This window comes from Natator depressus, chromosome 11 (genome assembly GCF_965152275.1).
Source record: "Natator depressus isolate rNatDep1 chromosome 11, rNatDep2.hap1, whole genome shotgun sequence".
NCBI lineage: Eukaryota > Metazoa > Chordata > Testudines > Cheloniidae > Natator > Natator depressus.
In genome coordinates, this window is record NC_134244.1 from 68223942 (window position 1) to 68240154 (window position 16213).

General features: G+C 39.4%; 1 protein-coding gene across 2 annotated transcripts in view; it reads left to right on the forward strand.

The window, feature by feature from the left end:
• The window catches only part of UBE2F (ubiquitin conjugating enzyme E2 F (putative)), a 123772-nt gene that overhangs the window by 22507 nt on the left and 85052 nt on the right, over positions 1-16213 (forward strand). For both annotated transcript variants that reach the window (XM_074968116.1, XM_074968117.1), the window contains one exon: positions 6354-6419. In XM_074968116.1, the coding sequence (XP_074824217.1) occupies positions 6354-6419 (66 nt within the window). The remainder of the gene's footprint in view (positions 1-6353; positions 6420-16213) is intronic.

The following is a 16213-nucleotide window of genomic DNA, read 5'->3' on the forward strand; positions in this document are numbered from 1 at the left end:
AATAAAGAGCATGGAGACTGCTTGCTTGTTTTCTGATTGATAATTTTGAGCACTGTGACATCCTTTTTAAGCATTCACTGAGTTGGCAATGTATATATCTCTTCTAGGTGTTAAGTTATCACAAAGCAATTATTAGCCTCCCTTGGTAACTATTTTTAATTTATACTGCTCTAGATTTGGGGAAATAAAATTCCCCTCTCCAATAATATTCCAGGGATTAAAGGTTTTCTGTTATCTGAATGGAGGGAGGTACCTCCTCCCTTCTCTCCCTGTAATTTCCAAGATAAGAGCGATACTGAATTAAAGGATAAAGAAGAGTTAACCGTTAACTGTTTCTATAAAACCGACTAAATAGTTGTAGTTCATCCCTTTCAGGCTGCTGTCACTTGACACAATCACTAGATTAGAACATTAGGAACACTACTTAAAAATCCTGAGAGGTGAGACCAGCATTTGTGTTCTTACAGGAGCAAGGAATGGTAGGTGCTCCTGTGAAAACTAGTACCTGTAAAGCAGATAGTCATGTATTAAATGTGGAAATATTACTCTTGCTGAGTTTTGGTTGGGATTTTAAGTGCATAGAATCTTGGAAATTCAAAGTTGCTGTTCTCACAGCAGTCATCATTTGGACCCCTTGAGTATCTTTATTATTCTGTATTAGCATAAGAGGAATGTGCTGTCTTGGAGTGAAACAAAAAGCTGTTTTAGCACAGGATGATGAGGCAAGTTTCTAAAGGCTTGTATTTATTGCGTAGAATGCGTACTGGCAATGGGTACACTGAACCATTGCTGGACACTATTGTCCTTGTCTGTGCTTGCAAGGAAAACCGTGTTCAGCTCCATTTCAGAAACCATAGTCAAAAGCAGAGCACTGAACTCTGTTTCCAGTTATATTGGCAGATAAACTGTAATGTAGACAAAGCTAGTGTGACATTTTTCTATATGAGAGAAGCTTTTTAAAAAATACCTTTCATGTAGACAAAGCATCTGAGTGGTGCTGCTTAAGTCCCTGACTTATTACTTTCTCTCTTGTAACGTTTCTGAATCTGGAGCAACTCCTTACCCTCAAATTCAGTCTTCTCAGTGTAAGAAACTACTACTAAAAAGAATTGCCTTCTGATGGCTGGGTGGGAAGAGAAAGGAGGAGGGGCAAAAGTTGGTGCTGGCCACTAGGGAATGTGAGAACATACAAGAGGGGAAGGTAATTGAAAAAGAGAAGGTAAATTAATGCTGATATTTCAATATCTCACATTTGCACTGTTTTGTTCAGTTTTACCTAAGTATAGAAGTATTTTGTATTGTGCAAGAGTATGTTCAACTTTATTAATAAAAATACTTATTTTTTTTTGCATGGAGACACTTCATAAGCTGATTAATAATGAACACTTACATGCCTGTAAATAAAATATTTATATTCTTGTGCTTTGCTGCAATTTCAGCTTTTTGGATGCATTATTTCTTGAAGTCAAAAGCTAAGTTAGTGCAGACATGGTGATATCTTTGCATAATACACATTTGGCTGTCTGCTTAATTTTATAAAGGAACCTATCTGTGTTTTTGTGCATTGGGTATATAGTAGAAATATTATTATATACTACTGTGTTTACTCAACTTAAACATAATTAGGTTTCAAATAAAGACCTATAAAATGGCTATTTATATCACAAAGTGTCATTGGATATTCCAATCTGGAGTCAGATATTTTGGCTCCCCCCCCACCAATTATGTCTGTAACTCTGGATAATATCTGATGTCTAATGCATCTTTGTATGCATGGGTGGATGTTAAATAGATTTGTTTACCACAATATAAATTGCACAGCCAAACTAAAATATCTAAATGTGTGTGGGGTTTTAAAATATGCGGTGAGGAAATGTTAATTAGAAATTTGAGGTAGTCCATTATAACTGACTTCGATTTAATATTATAAAACGTTATGCAATTCTTTTTGTTTTTTAAATCTGTCTTGATTATAGATCTGAAAAAGATTTGGGGGTAGTGTTGGATAATGAGCTGAACATGAGCTGGAAATGTGAGGCTGTGGCCCAAAAAACTAATGTGAATCTGGGATGCATAAACAGGAATCTCAAGTAGGAATAGTGAGGTTATTTTACCCTGGTATCTGGCATGGTGTGATCGCTGGTGGAGTATTGTCCCCCTTTCTGGGAGGATGCTGATAAGTTGCATAGGGTTCACAGGAGAACCACAAAAATTATTTGAAAACATGCCTTATAGTGATAGATCTAGGAGCTCAACCTGTTTAGCTTAACAAAGCAAAGGCTAAGGAGTGACTTGATTACAGTGTATAAGTACCTTTATGGGGCACAAATACTTAATAAAGGACTCTTCAATCTAGTAGAGTAATATGATCCATTGGAGGGAAGTTGAAGCTAGCAAATTCAGACTGGAAATAAGCTACACATTGTAAACTATGAGAGTAATTAACAATTAGAACAATTTACCAAGAGTTGTAGTGGATTCTCCATCACTGACCATTTTAAAATCATGATTAGATATTTTTCGAAAAGAAATCTAGTAGAAATTATTTTGGGGGAAGGTCTGTGGCCTTTGCTATTCAGGAAGTCAGACTAGATGATCACAGTGGTCCTTTCTGGCCTTTAAAATCTATGAATCTATGAATAGTTGTGGTTTTGTGCTAGAGAATTGCTCTTGCGTCAACACTGTACCTACGTTTCCAGAGAGTTTAGTGCTATTTAATTTCTCAATTTAAAAAACTGTAAGTTACTAGCCTGGAGGATGAAATCCACACAATAGGTATGGTCAGGGCTGCAGCAGTGGAGATTTTTCAAATAGCATCTTGCAAATGTGTCTCCATCCTGACCAGCAAAAACTCCCTCTGTGGGTGAGAAGGTAATTTAGTTGCCATGTCCGTTTATTATTTAGTCTGTTTGTGTAGTTTGCAAACAAAGGTGCCATTATGCTACAGGCTCATCTCCATCGTTCATTCCACATAAGCCACCAAACAGCCTTCAGATGCTATTGACTTTTGATCATTGTTGGTCTGGGACTGTATCCCATTATCAAATTCCCTGAGAAATCCTATTTCCCTCCTTTTTTCTTCCTCTACGCCTCTTCCCACTATTGTTAAAACAGTCTGTACCTGTATTGTCTCAAGAACATAAGCACAGTAACTAGCTCTTAGTGGTGCTCAGATACTGTGGTTATGGTATAACATCTTGAATAGAATATAGACAAAACTACCAAATACACTTCGCAAAGTTTGTACTTGGATGGTAATAAAGGAGATTTGGCCTGTTAAGGTGACAGGTTAAATGCTGTCTGTACCTTCTGTTTTAGAAGACATTGGGATTAAAACACGGCATCTTTGCACGCTGCTCTTGTATTGCTGAGTTAGCTTTGTACGTACTGACTGTGTAGCTTTATAAATGAATTTGAAGATTTAAATGGCTGCAGTTATTCTGAAATGATGTTCTGTGGTCACAAGATTCAAGTAGTCCCTGCCAGGCTATATGATGTCTTAGATGTTGAAATGTTGTTTAACAAATTTAATTAACTTTTTATATTAAAAGGTACATGCAGGCAAAATGGGATTTCAGCTTGTTTGGTCTCCCCAAAATACTGTTTTTAAGGCCAAAATAGTGCAAGAAACTATATCATTAAAATTTGAACTCATTGCCCTTTACGTTATTTTTTTAAAAATCACATAAAGAGAAAATGATTTAGATAACTGTTTCCAGAGGAAGAACTTGTTGGTCTGGTAACTTGTTATGGCTTTGAAATTGTTACTGTGGCAGGCATAATGGTTTTGTGTGAGTTCGTTGTGCCACCATGGTGGGACCAAGGTACAGAGACAGATTTGCTCTCTAAGACAGTTGAAATAACACATTTTGGTAGGCTGTGATACTTCCCAGTGAACCCAGAGTTGTTAGGCACCTTGCTATTTAAATGTGCTGCCCTTAGCCTGAGGAAGCCTTGTACGTGCCTGCCGTGGATCAACTTCCCAACTCCGCCAGCCATGGGCAACGAAGCACTCCTCCCAAGGCGTCACAGGCCTTGATGTCATTCTGCAGGTTAGTGATAGGAACTCTCCAGCCCTTGAGCCCTCCAAGCATTTTCTTGGATGTCCAGCCCCTACTCTAGTAGACACTTCAAGTATTCACCAGTTCACTGCTTCCCAAGAAACAGTACTCCCTAGCATATCAGTTCCATCTCAGATCATCACTCCACTTAACTTACAGCACTTAAATATGATTTCACTATAAACAAATTAAGTTTATTTAACAAAGTATGGAGATTCAGTTAGTAGCAAATAGAAGTATTGGAAATGAATGGTTACATATAAAATAAAATCATAATGTGCATTCTAGAGCTTAGACTTATTAACAAGTTACTCTCATGTCTGATAAAGTATTGCTCACCAAAAATATTTTGCAGAGCTTTGTAGCTAGGGTGGCTGTGGCCCTTCTTTCACAGACATGCTCTCTGTCAGCTGGCCTCCTAAGGGAAGGATTCAGTGTGATCTTTGTGCTCCATGATATACCAGACCAATCCTTTTTCATAAGCAGGGCATTTTGCTGTTTTTCTTTCTGTAGATGTCTTCCCTTGTAGATTTTGGAATCTCTCCATTTGCATCTGTCTCAGTATCCAAATAGGCATAGAGGCATGTATGTGTGAGGCATGCAATACACTAATGGTCAGATTTCTGGTGACCTGCCTTAACTCCAAGACCTTGGGAGCATAATTTTCAGTTTAGGTACATAACTCCTTAAATGTTATCCATACCTACATTTCACAATTATGATGACCAGTTGGCTACTGGCTCTCAGTATGGATCTGACATGCCACCCTTTGGTGAATTATTATGCAGGTATCCAACCCAAGAGGTCCCTGTAAAATCACTGCCAGCTGGCACCAAGGCTGGGTCATGGAGGCATATTCTATTCAGTACAGCTCAGCTGTTATTACACTGTGTGGGTGTGAATAGTATTTTTAGTTAATGTGATGTGGAATGGAGAACAGCATGATGTTGTACCATAGGCTGTAATAGAAGTTATTATAACCCAGTTAGAAACCCTGATGTTCAGAAATATTAACTACTAACCTTCAATGCCACAAAAGACATGCTTTGTCATGCTAGGACTCTCCTTGCTATAACACTATCTTATGCCAATCAACTCCTGAGTGACTTACAGTACACTACAGTCTTGGAGGCTGCTTTTCTTTATGGATACAAATGGTGTGGCAAGGGGAGGTTTTTAGACAGTATAAAATTAAAAAAATTAAGGTTTACACAGTGAATTAGCAGTCTTTGTCCAGTTTGTGAAGGAAGTGACTTAGGAAGCATACCTTTGAGAGATTTAGGTCTTGCTTTTAAAATGTGAAACTTTCTATAGCGGGGGGGAAAAACAGAATATTGCTATGTTTTAGGGGTGACAGACGTCATGTGGCCTGGTCTGGTGTTTAGAGAATTCCAGAATTGTACTTAACCCTAAGGGCTACCCAACTTTTATATAAATCTGTATCAATTTATGGCATTGATCTCTTCCCCATTTACTTGGAAAATCTTTTTACTCTCCACAAGTGATTAGATTTTTTTTCCTTCAAATGCTGTTTTAAGTGAAGAGGAATATTTGCAGTTGCTCAAACTAGATTGTGAAAATTACAAGTTAATATTTGTCTTTGTGCTTCAGGGCATTAATCTGATCATGGTCTGGGGTTGGGAGGAAACGTTATCCATCCAAAGGTTTATATTTGTGTAACTTGCCAAATCTGCTCTGGATTTTTTGACTTATTTTGAAGCATCAGCTGCATGGCACTGCCAGAGGCTCATTACTGTACTTGGATAGACCATCGGTCCGTTTCAATATGGCAGTTCACATTTGACGTTCCTTTAAGGAGACTACATTTGACCTTCAGTTGAGGAATTGCTTGGGACAGAAAAGTTTATAGCGGAGCTGCCACCTGTAGAGGTTTGAGGGAAACCCTACTGGTTCTGTATGTCCCACCTTTCTAAAGTTTGATTCGTATCTGTTTGTGGCAACAGTTTGTTTGCATGCTATAATTGGACCTAATTAGCATTTTAAAAGAACATGGCCTATTTTGCTTTACTAGTACATCTTTCCTTCTTCATAACTGCTGATCATAACACCAGCCTATGGGTGATTTGATGACATGAATTGCATTGACCCCAAGCTATTTAGGGAGGGGAACTAAGGGGACTGAAAAAAATCCCAGCAAATGAGCTCACCAGAATGAAAGCATTACTCACTGAATGAAGGCAGAGTACTTGACTAGGTTGTATGTTTGGGTGCCAGAAGATTGAAAGAGGAGATTTTCATTCATTGTTTGTTGCAATTTTTTTTCCTTTGCAGGTACATGTAAAGTGAATTTTCCAGATCCAAACAAGCTCCATTACTTTCAGCTAACTGTAACCCCAGGTAATGTGTTAAAATATTTTTTTTAAATGGAACACTGGAATGGATTAAGATTAACACATACTGTCAAAGTTGTTCATGAGTATGGACTGCTTGGGTTCTGTAGGTAATATACAACTAAAAAAGGCAGCAAATTTTAGGCAGTGAATTTATTATATTGGGGCATATGGTAAAGTTTACATGTTGATTTTGAGAACTGGAGTCTTCAGTATAAACATCAATAGAGGCTAGAAAGATGTTTAGATCTCATTTTCCAGTTTTTATAGGCTGAAGCAAGCTGGATTTGGCTCAGCTTCAGCCTTGAAGGAGTTCAACTGCAGAAATAGACACTTGAAACTATTCTCAGCAGAAACGATTTTGTTCACGATACGTCATAAACTGTTACTGTTTTACAAGGAACTCTTTATTGCAGGTTTTTTTGGGGCGATTAATTCAATGGAGACATGACAAAATAGATGAGAAATTTTAAAAGTATTTCAGAAGTACTTCACAGATCTACACATTTCAGAAAAAGAGTGGTCTCTGCTAGCTTCTTAGCAAATATTAGTAACTGTGCTGTCATGAGGTCTCATACTGCAGCCACCCTTTTTAAAACAAATATACAACAAAGCATTTGTTAGGATACCATGAAATAGATCAGTAATAAAAACCAAACTGCAGTTTTCAAAATGAAAACTGCTTTTTCGATACATGCGCTAAGTATTGATTTGCACAGTTCATCATTTCCTGATGAATTTCACAGTGAGGTTCTGCTGTGTAAAATTTAAAGCCACTACATTTGAACAGGAAACCAGAACCGGGGTATATCTCCACATACCTTTTTGGTAAAGCTGTGCAGAATATTAGCTGATTAAGACCCTGATCAAACTCCCACTGAACTTGGTCCTGTCTCTGAGATTTTGTGAAACTGTCTAAATGGAAACACTTAGCTGTAAAGTATAAAGTGCTAAGGTTCAGGTGTTAAAGTACTGTGTGTTGAGAATAGATAGTCTTCCTTCTGACTCTAGATTTTTTTTGTAATTTTTAATTGCACTGAACTTTTAAGATCTGTCCCTGTAATTTTGTGCTAATCTCTGTTGCCAGTAAACAACATGCTGATCAGCGCAGAAAACATGTCTTATCTGTAAAGCACAGTTTAAACTTACGGTGCTATAAAAATGTTTTAATAATAATGACCATTCTAATTTGGCATTGGTACCAATAGTTAAACCAGGCAGACACTAGATGTCACTGTTACTCATTAGTAAAGATAAAATAACATGTAGTTGGCAATAGAAATCTTGACTCTTTCAGTTTAATTTGTGTTTTCTTGGACTGGAAAATTTGGCAAGACTGCCCCATTGAGTACACTAAAACTGATAGCAAAGACTGAATGTATTAAATATGACAAAAGTTTCATATTAGTAACTGGTTGTGTGTAGAGGGTAGACTAATTAGATACATGTGAAGGTCATCAAATCTGTTGGTATGTGCCAACTGTTGCCCTTGAGTTTAACAGATGCCTTTTCATAATACTGTGGAAAATTTTAGTTGACTTTCTGTAAGGTCACCAGGATCTAAATTAACGATATCATAACTGTGAAACAAAGATGGCTTTTTCTTTTTTTGTATTAAACCCGAAGCGGATTAGGTAGTGCACAATAGTTTACTTCTGTAACTGTAAACTACAGCTAAACAAGGGGACGTGCACTGTTCAAGTTCATGATGATGATCATTGTGTTAGCTTCATTACTGAGGTGAGATTACACGGAGAGAGGTGATTTTATTCTTTTTAGTTAACATTTTGTTAACCTAATTATAGCTGCACAGCTGAAGTCCTGGCTTTTACAATCTGATCAAAATAAACATCTATTTTCAGCTGTGCATAATTCAGTTACAAAACCTGTGATCCAGTACCACTTAACCCATGCATCTGTTCATGTGATCATAATAAAACCCTTTGCTTTTAATGTAGTAAAACAAGCCAAAAAGAACCTCCCAAATAGCTACGGTTTGTGGGGCACACAATCATAGTGACAGGTTTCAGAGTGGTAGCCGTGTTAATCTGTATCAGCAAAAACAACAAGGAGTCTTTGTGGCACCTTAGAGACTACCAAATTTATTTGGGCATAAGCTTTTGTGGGCTAGAACCCACTTCATCAGATGCATGGAGTGGAAAATACAGGAGCAGGTATAAATGCATGAAAAGATGTGAGTTGCCTTACCAAGTGTGAGGTCAGTCTAACAAGACAATTCAATTGACAGCAGGATACCACAGGAGGAAAAATAACTTTTGAAGTGGTAATGAGAGTGGCCCATTTCAGACAGTTGACAAGCAGGTGTGAGTAACAGTAGGGGGAAATTAGTATTCGGGAAATAAGGTTTAGGTTTTGTAATGACCCAGCCACTCCCAGTCTTTATTCAGGCCTAATCTGAAGGTGTCCAGTTTGCAAATTAATTCCAGTTCTGCAGTTTCATGTTGGAGTCTGTTTTTGAAGCTTTTTTGTTGAAGAATTGCAACTTTTAGATCTGTTGTTGAGTGACCAGGGAGATTCATAGTGTTCTTTTACTGAGATAGCAGAGAGTTGGGTAAATATTTCTTCCAGAATTATCCTGACTCAGATTGGTATTATATATGCACCAGAGGAACCTGTTACTGTAATACCCGGGGAACTTTAAACTTACCTGTTCAGAAGAAGCCAGTTTTCCTTCTCTTTCCCATATTTAAAAGCCACTTTGAGTAGTTAAATTAAGTGCTCACTTCCAGAAGTGTCCTAATGGGGCCATTCTCTAGCTTGGTGGTGAAGGGAATGCCTTCCAAAGGATCAGCTTTGCAGTTTTCAAATTACAGGGCAAGAGTTGGACTCAGCCTGATTTTTGGTGCCAGAGAATTCTATACCTTAAACCTTTTCTGTAGTATTTTTATGGTACGTCGCTATTTAGGATTTGGAGATCCAGACTTTGAAGAATAACTAGGAAAGGATTGGTAGCTAGTGTAGAGCATGGAGGACCAATGTTGTTTATTGTTGGTTCACTCCATTAGCAGAGGGTCTGCTAGGTGTTTTGTTTATGTATAGGTTGTGGGTGGCCATCTGTGTCTGGCCAAGGTATGGAAGTTGCCATGAAACAGCCAGTCGATGACAAACGTTGAGGATGGGATTAAACTTTCACATTCTGTTTACGATTTTAGAAGCTGGAAAATGACTTAGTTAAAAATTCAACTTGTACTGGAAGTGAAAGTTGCAATAAATTGTACTAGTTAATCTAATTTCTGGAGGAATCCTAATGTGTAGAGCAGGGGTGGGCAAACATTTTGGACCGAGGACCACATCTGGGTATGGAAATTGTATGGTGAGCCATGAATGGTCACGAAATTGGGCGGGGGGGGGGGTGATTCGGGTTGGGACCAAGGGGTTCGGAGGGCAGGAGAGGGATCAGGGCTGGGGCAGCGGGTTCGGGTGTGGGAGGGAGTCAGGAGGGCAGGCTCCAGGTGGCGCTTACCTCAAACAGCTCCCAGAAACAGCGGCATGTTCCCCCCTCCAGCTCCTATGCAGAGGCATGGCCAGGCCGCTCTGCCTGCTGTCCTGTCCGCAGGTGCTGCCCCCGCAGCTCCCATTGTCTGCGGTTCCCAGCCAATGGGAGCTGTGGGGGCAGCGCTTGGGGCGGGGGCAGAGTGCGGAGCCCCCTAGCTACTCCTACGCGTAGGAGCTGGATGGGGGATATGCCACTGCTTCCCGGAGCTGCACGGGGTGGGGGCAAGCCCTTGACCCCTCTCCCCAGCTGGAGTACAAGCGCTGGATTAAAATGTCTGGAGGGCCAAATACGGTCCCCGGGCCATAGTTTGCCCACCCCGGGCCATAGTTTGCCCATTACAATTTCAGGGAAAGAGAGAGAACAGCTCTGTTTGGGGTTTTTAACTTCTTGTTTTACATAGTCTTGGTGACTATGGCAAGTTCTTAATAGACAATCAAAATAAGTTTCTCTAGGCACTTCAAGAAAAAGGTACATGGGGAAATAAATTTTATCACAAATGATAAAGCAGAAACATGTTCAGTAGTTTACAGAATAAAGCTGCAGCTCTTTCATTGTTCACTCCCCACCGAAGCCTTTGTCAGTATATATCAGTATCCATTTATTTTAATTCCTGCAACACACAATTATCAAGGAAGGATATGAGTTTGAAATGAAAATGCATACATAGAACATCTTACATCAGGAGGCTGAATACTTATTTTATGTAACCAGTTTTTACTTACAGTGAACCTGTGCTCTGGGGAGTTTCTTATTTATTTAGGAATTAGCTTTGTGCCATACAGATAAGCCACCCAATCTTAGTTTAATGTCTCTAACAGTGAAATTAAATGTGTCAGCCATGGCAGTAAAATATTCTTTATTATTCCTGAAGCAGAAACATCGCTGACTTCTGTCACTATCTGGACTGTTTCCTCCTCCTGCCGACTCCCTGAGCCAGTTGCTCTGTCTTGCAAGAAGATCATCATGGCCGCAGCTGCTTCTACCAGTTACTGTTTGTTTTTTCAATTTTTGTAGCAGTAGTGGGTTAAAACTAAGAAAAGCATGGAGATACCTGCAATGTAGGCTTCAGTTACTGCTAAAAATTGCAGGGTCAGCATTACTCACTTCACTCATATTTCTGATCCTGAAAAGGGTGGAGCACAGAGTTTGGATGTGCTGAGGTGGTTCTTGTTCCGTTGCTAGGGTCAGATGCATGGCTCCACAATTAATCAGAGGTCAGAGAGGGAATTGCACATGAACAAAGTTGAAGGGATGCACAAGATTAATGTGATGAAACAGTAAGAGGCAAGTGTCTGCTTCCACCTACACAACCCCGTTTGGGTTGATAGTTGAGCCTTCATCAGCAATAGGACACAAGTGCCGCCAGACCTTGAAAGAAGACGGGGAAAGCCAGACTAATCTCTTATGGTTAACAGAGAGATTTGTAACAAATGTGGTCTGCTTTCTGCAGATGATTTAATAATCTTATTTAACTCTAGAAGTGGATCTTAAATCACTGGAAGAAAATCTGGAAGGGTTATGCCTACTTGTCAAAACTGTCAGTCTACTTTCTGCTTTGCTTACTACCGGTTCTATAAGCCTCCAGTTAAGAATATAGTTCTCATTTGGATCCTAATTTGCAGACTGTAACTTTTGAGTTGCTGCTGCTGTTCCTTTTCACTTAACATGAAAGGTATTCTATTTGTTGACTGCCCTGGTTTGTGAACCTTCAAAAGTAGAGAAGTAGGGATCTTATCTTTTAAGCCCCATAACCTTCATAGGGCAATTATAAAGCTCCAATTTCCAATCAATACCATGTCGTCAGAATAGAAACTACAGAAGATACCAGCGAAGATCCATCTTGTCGAATGGAATGGAGAGTTGTATATCTGGTTGACTGCTCAAACGAACTTTTAAGAAAATCAAGCTTGCCCACAAAGAGATCTTCAGTAGTCCAAGGAAGACTGATAATCCTTGTTGAGGATTATATGCTAAGAAGAATGGAAAGAGCGTTCTGCAAGGCACAGGTGGCCAACAGGATGGTATTCAGTCATCCCAGAGGCAAGATATGAAAAGTCCCTGTCGGTTTGAATAGGCTTCTGATGTCAATGGGCCAGGATCCACTGATGATGGTGTACATCAGCACTAATGTCATTGCATCATGGGATATCTCGCAGATTAAAGATGACTTCAAGAACTCAGAAGGGTGCTGCAGAAGAAGAAACTCCAAGTAATCTTGGAGACTTTCCTGTTCTGAGAGGGAAGGAAGATGCAAAGTAGAAGATGCAGGAAGTAAACCGCTAGCTAGGTAAATGGGGTAAGGTAGAAGGCTCTGATTTCACTGAACATTGTTCCACTTTCTGTGGGGAGTGGTGGGGTTGTACAGTTTGGATGGCTTCTGGCCTCTATTCCAATAGAAAGGGAACTGTCTTCTCAGAGGCAGGCTGGCTAGAGTAGTCAGAAGGGCATCAAACTAATAAAAAAAAAGGGGGAAGGTGAAAAAGGGGAACATAAAGTTACTCCTTGCACACACAATCATGATGTTGAGAACAAAATAAATCAAGAAACCGAAAGACTTGAGGAGAAATTCTGTATTTGCCTATAAGCCAATTCTAGGAGCCTGGGTACCAAACAAGAGGAATTGGAATTGTTCATTTATGAGCATAAATTTGATCTAGTTGGTATTACTGAAACCTGGGGGGGGTGAGTCACATGATTGAAATGTTAAAATCAATGACTATAACCTGTTTAGGAAGGATAGAGTGGGCAAAATGGGAGAGGAAATGGCACTGTCAAAAATGGCATTACCTGTTTGAGTTGTTGGCAATTCAGAAAAAAGATCTTAATGTTTATGGATCAGTGACCTAATAGATAAAGACCAAAATGGGATGCTAGTTGGTGTCTGCCACAGATCACCAAATCCCACTAGGAATCAGGATGACCAGCTTCTGATGCACCTATCCATAACACGTAGGGGGAAAAAAGCTTTGTGATCACGGGGGAATTCAGTCTGAGTGACACATGCTGGAGGTCTTATGCTGCCAGGACTAAAACATGCTCAGAATTTCTAATTATTAGAGGTCATAATTTTCCAACTCAAAAAGTGGTGTAGCCAACACTAAGGGGATTCTATACTAGACCTCCTCTTGATGAAAGAGGAATTGATCACAGAACTAAAATTAGTGGTTGCTTAAGTACAAGTGATCATGACACTATCATGTTTGTTACGTGCAACAGAATAAAGTCCAAACTAGTAATATATAGATGTGTGGTGCTTTAAAATGACCAATTTCACAAAGCTGAAAAAAACCGAGTCAGGTCAGTTGGGAAAGTGAATTTAAACAGAAAATGTGAATGATAATGGGGAGTTGTTCAAGAACATTCTGCTAGATGCTCAGAAAGCTACAATCCAGTAAGAAGGCAGCATTGGTTAAATCCAACCTGTCTTAGAGAGGAAGTGAAGGGTTTGGGGGGGGGGGGGGGGACGTGCATGTTTTTTACACACATACACAAATGGGAGAAAGGGGAAATTGCATAAGTCATAAATATAAATCAGAAGCTCAGAATGGTAAAAAAAAAAAAAAAAGATCAGGGAAGCAGAAGGACAAATCTATGGTCAGCAGAGTGATTATGACCACCCCCTGTTCTAACTACCTCAAAATAGCAAACACTCGGTCCAGTCTTAAGTATTTGCTGGATCAAACTCTTATTATAGGAAACTACTTTGAAAGCTTAATGTCAACTCAGTTTGTAGCAGTAGGAAGCAGCCTAGATATAGCCAAAAATTATCAGAGTCCTGCTGCTTGTTCGTGAACAGGAGGACCCTGTCGCATACAAATTATTATACTGAACGGCAGAAATCCAGTCAGTACAGTAATTATGCTTTTTATTTCTATTTATCACAGGAGTTTGTTTTGGACATGTGCCTTTTGGCTGTGTCAGACTTGTAATAGATTTATTTACATTAACATAAATGAAGATTTGCATTTAATGAATATTGTGTCTCTCATCTGATTCAGGACCTCTGTCAAGAATTAGGATGCTTGTAAATTAATATGTGCCTTAGAAATGGTTTTATAGTAGCTAATATGTACAGTGTGTGCCCTCAGACAGGTGTGCAAACAAGGTTCTGAGTTTTAAGTTTGAAGAGAATAATATTTGGTCTTCATGAAATATACACCTAAAATACTGAAAACGTAACATGTATGCACTGTTAGAGCTGTATTGGTCCCAGGGTATTAGAGGCAAAGTGGATGAGGTAATATCTTTTATTGGACAAACTTCTGAGAGAAACAGAAGTTGATCCAATAAAAGATACTATCTTGTCTCTCAAAACATAAGTTTTTCTGGGGTTGATTGATGTTTGCCCAGGGGGCCAACAGTCCTCACAGATCTTTCTTCCTTTCTTGGAACAAACTTTGTGGGAGTGTGTTGCGTCAGAGGCAGTCAGTTTTTATATAGTTCAAGGCAAACAATTTAAAACACTAATATTTTACTCAAAAAAGATATTTTGCCTAAAGATAACCCCCACTAATTAAAAGCTCTGTATAAATGTTAAAATATGCACTTGTTAACATCTCACACTAAAATAATTTTTATTTCCAAATCCTGCACAAAAAAACCCTAGGTTTTTTGTCAGAAACTATATCTGCTTAAATTAAAAAAGGATAAGTATTTGCTATAAATGTAGTAAGTAAAGTGTCTGATGTATATAACATTTTAATATATGGAAACATAGGCTGCCTAAATTAGAAATTAGTCTGTGTACAGTAATTTATATATAAAACCCTGAATGTTAGATTAAATAGTGTAATGTAACGCATTGACACCAGTTGTCCGATGAAGTGAGCTGTAGCTCACGAAAGCTTATGCTCAGATAAATTGGTTAGTCTCTAAGGTGCCACAAGTCCTCCTTTTCTTTTTGCGGATACAGACTAACACGGCTGCTACTCTGAAACCAATTGTATTTACTGATTTAAACTTGTTGAGATCTTGCTGGAAAGTCAAGGGGTGAAATTGGAAAGCTAGTACAGAAGTGCTGTCTGCCTCTGTTTGAGTAACAGTTGCCACTTTTTAAGTAAAACACATGTTCTCCCAGTTGAATGTTTTCCCCACATTACCCCCCATAATTTAGGGTGTTCAGACTGGAATGGGCTTTGTTTCAGGCATATCTAACATTTCAGTTGAGTTCATAGGGTTTTTTTTCCCCCTTCGACAAATATGCCTATTTTTGCTTTAAATATTGGCAAGTATGAAAGTTCAGAGCCACTGACCGTAGAACCTGCTTTCAACTGTATTCTTTGTGGCCTGTCCTAGTTATTGGACGTTCTTCACTTAAAACAGTAAATTGGATGTAATTATACTTAGCACTTACATGGCACTTTTTAATCTTCCAGTCCTTACAAACATTAACTAATTAGTAATACATTTAGATTATAAAGAAAAATGAAATTTAAGACTAAATGGAAGGGGAAGGGATGAATACACTGTTGGAGTGCTGCTTAAAGACATAACTTTATCTAGTAAAAAGGACGTCTCTGGATTTAGAGAATGGCAATCAAACATATACCTCCCCTTCCCTTGGACATTGGTTTTTCTCCCCCTCTCCCCCACCTTTTTTTTATGGGCCATCCCTATATAGTAGCCTTCTAAAAATAATAATTTTTAATTTTTTTTTTTTTACTTTATAACACTATTTTTGATGGGTGCAATAGCTTCACATACCTTAACTTTTCCCTTGTATTGCCATTCTTGAGGAAAAAATGGTATCCTTATTCTTTCTGTACCAGTCCATAGTAGTGTTGTGACTCAAAGGTAAAGAACTGCCATTTTGGGGAGATTAACCGCTTGTTGGAGGATGCCATGCTGTCACATGAAACTGGCCAATGGGTGCTGCGGGGGCGGTGCTTGCGGGCATGGGCAGTGCATGGAGACCCGCTGCTCCCCTCCCCAAAAGGGTGCACAGAGATGTGCCAGCAATAGCTGACCGCAGCCGCTTCCGGGAGCAGTGTGGGGCTGTGGCAGGCAGGCAGCCTTCCTGAGCCCTTCTGCGTTGACGGCCGGGAGCTGCCTGTGGTAAGCGCCTCCCAGCCAGAGCCTGCACCTCGCACCCCCTCCCGCACCTCAACTCCCTGCCCCAGGTCAGAACCCCCTCCTACACCCAAACTCCCTCCCAGACCCCACACCCCCTCCATTAATATAGTAGAAATGTGCAGCCCATGACAACTTACCCGAATTCGTGGAGTGGCCCCTCTGCAAAAATTATTGCCCACTCCTGCTAATAAGGCAAGACAATAATACTGGTT